Here is a 3000-nt window from a genome sequence, read left to right as displayed (position 1 = left end):
AAAATTGTTTTACTTACATAATGTCTAAATGCTTTTGTCAAAAAGCAGATAATCGTACCTTTCTTACGATATACATAACTTTAAGGTTTGACTATGTATTATATGCACCAAAATTATTATTTTTTTTTCAGAAACTTCAAATGAAAGGTATTTTAATTACTGGTGTACTAATTTTTCGAATTGGTCAATTAGTTTTTGAAATACTCCATTTTTTATAAATTTAAAATCTGAGATTTAACCCTCAATATGTTCTTTTTTAACACGGTTTTATTCAGCACAAAAAATTCCATCGAGCCTTGCTTCCATTTTTTTTACGCCAAAGGGCGGTATTTTTTACTTCTGCCATGAATCATCAGGGTCCAATCACAATATATGCTTCTACTCCCAAAACACTAATTGATGAGACATAAGGCGTTAATAAACGTTAAAAATTCATTTATTTTAAGATCACTGAATAATGACATAAATTTACAGAAATAAAAAATTCAAAGCTAGCACAAAATTCACAAAAATTAATCAAACTTAAAAAAATTAATCAAAGTTTCAAACTTTTCATTAAGAACTTTAAGAATATTTTCGAGTATGCAGTTTTGTATCACGTTTAATTTTAGTACAACAAAGTGCAAGTTTCAAGTCACTAAAAAATTACCTTTGATTTTTTAGTTTTTTTTTGTTTTTCGAAGGTGTTCAGCATTTCGTTCATGCGTTATATGGAAGAATTATATGTACACTGGCAATCAAAAGTGAGTACATAGTGTTTTGTGTTTAATATTAACAATGTTTTTGAGTTAACATTTTTTTGTTATTTTTTATAAATCTGGTTCATGCTTTAATAAAAACCACATAAGTCAAGCTTTCAAACTTTATACAGAACTTAGAAAAATTCAATGAGTTTTCGTAAAAATTTTGACCTTTTTAATCTGAATTTTTAGAAAAATTTTGAGTACGCAGATAGATTGGTTTTTTAATTCTAGACAAGAGCAAGTTTTAAGCGGCTAAAAAATCGCGTTGATTTTTAATGAATTTTTTATTGCTGACGGCTTTTTGCACATTTTACCATATAAAAGAAAATTTCTTGTAGCCGCTTAAAACTTGCTCTTGTTTTACTAGAATTAAAAAACCAATCTATCTGCGTACTCAAAATTTTTCTAAAAATTCAGATTAAAAAGGTCAAAATTTTTACGAAAATTCATTGAATTTTTCTAAGTTCTGTATAAAGTTTGAAAGCTTGACTTATGTGATTTTTATTAAAGCATGAACCAAATTTAAAAAAAAAAAACAAAAAAATGTTAACTCAAAAACATTGTTAATATTAAACACAAAACACTTTGTACCCACTTTTGATTGCCACTGTACATATAATTCTTCCATATAACGTATGAACGAAATGCTGAAACTAGCACTTTTTTGTACTAAAATTGAACGGGATACAATTCAATATTATTTTGTATTTTGCTACTATCCGCAACTGTATATAAAATTTGCTTTCATTCATCAAAGCCAAAGAGATCGGGTTTTTAGTTAACTAAAATAATATACATATCAAGGTGTATTTAACAAGGTGGTGTTAGCCGTATATAATTAGAAAATTACACTAACCAATTATACGCAGAAATTCATACTGTCATTGGTATGAATTACAACAAACCCATCATTTTGGCGTAATGCTTTTCAAGGCGAAAAATTCAGCTGCCACCCCAACACCACCTTGTGAAATACACGTTGATACATATGAAGACACTATGAGTGCACCAGCGATTTTTAATTAGTTTCGCTCCAAGAAGCTAACGACGCTTTGGGACAATATCTCGATTGCAGCTACCTTTTTCTTCTCAATTTCAATCAGCTCTGCAGTTAATTTATTGTTTTCTGCCATGGCTGTTTTAATGGTTTCGTTTAACTCGCTTATTTTCTGATTTTTTGTTTTTGTTGCAGGTGTGGAGACTTCGCTGGGGGCTGGAGACGATGATGCCGAAAATGTAGGGGATGAATCAACTGGAAGTGAAGAGCATGAAGGCGAAATTGGCGACGTAGGCGGCATAGCTATACAACAATAAAAATTGTAAAACCCTCTTAATTAGTAATAATTAATATACATAAATAAAATTACCTGTTATACTATCCACCACGACAGCATCAACATTATTTATTCGGTCGTTTCCTATAATGCGATGTACTCTTTCATAATGCTTCCAAGTAGCAGAGGAACGCCCGGTTCCTTGGCCTGCTTTGCATTTTCTGCAAAAGACAATTCACAGCATTACTAAAATGAATACATAGGGTGCCTTCCAAAACAACAAAATACAAAGCATCAGTCTCTTTTACTTCTAAATCTCAGTAGATTGTAATGCCAAATGTTCGCAACCACGGTTAGATGCTAGTTTTCAACTAGGTTGCGCAAGTTAGACTTTTTCTTCTAGTGCGGTTTAGATATAAAAGAGACTGATGCTTTGTATTTTGACGTTTTGGAAAGCACCCATACTTATAAGTATGTATGGAAAATGTTTAGTTATTTGTACAACGATTTTGTGGTCTACGGAGTCCAGGCTTTCAGAAAATATATCCTTCCCCTCTTAGACCCCTCTACGGGGCCCATTTCAAACTATGGTAAAATTAGCATTTCAGTATAGAAAATGTAAACTCTGGTTATGCTGCCCACAGTATTTTTGCACAGAACACCTTGCACAAGAGGCGCTTCCAAAACGGAAAGGTGTTCTGCACAAAAATATCGTTTACCGAGTTTATATTTCCGGCGTGAAAATGCTAATTTTATACCATCTTCCAATGGCTCCCCAGTGGTCTGTGAGAGGTTTCGAGGGGTCAAGTGTGACTTTTTACAAAGCTTGAGCTGTGCTCTTTCTATTGGGTTGGATATCAAAAGCGACGCCCGCTCTCCTTCCGCCCACTAATCCAAAAACAGTTGGCAAATAACTAAACATTCACCCGGGGGCGGAAGTCCTCACATCAATATCATTTTACAAATAACTACACCGTACGCAC

The 3000-nt window shown here is 32.8% G+C and overlaps 1 protein-coding gene across 3 annotated transcripts in view; it reads left to right on the top strand.

Moving 5' to 3' along the window:
* The window catches only part of LOC118747468 (putative nuclease HARBI1), a 10644-nt gene extending 8523 nt beyond the window's left edge, over positions 1–2121 (top strand). For all 3 annotated transcript variants that reach the window (XM_036481522.1, XM_036481536.1, XM_036481529.1), the window contains one exon: positions 1936–2121. In XM_036481522.1, the coding sequence (XP_036337415.1) occupies positions 1936–2057 (122 nt within the window). In that variant the 3' untranslated portion in view covers positions 2058–2121. The remainder of the gene's footprint in view (positions 1–1935) is intronic.
* Positions 2122–3000: the final 879 nt, after the last annotated feature.

Source organism: Rhagoletis pomonella, unplaced genomic scaffold (genome assembly GCF_013731165.1).
Source record: "Rhagoletis pomonella isolate Grant_MI unplaced genomic scaffold, Rhpom_1.0 Rhpom_scaffold_00001, whole genome shotgun sequence".
Classification (NCBI taxonomy): Eukaryota; Metazoa; Arthropoda; class Insecta; order Diptera; family Tephritidae; genus Rhagoletis; species Rhagoletis pomonella.
The sequence above is the reverse complement of the archived record's forward strand: the minus strand, read 5'-3'. Positions and strand labels throughout refer to the sequence as shown.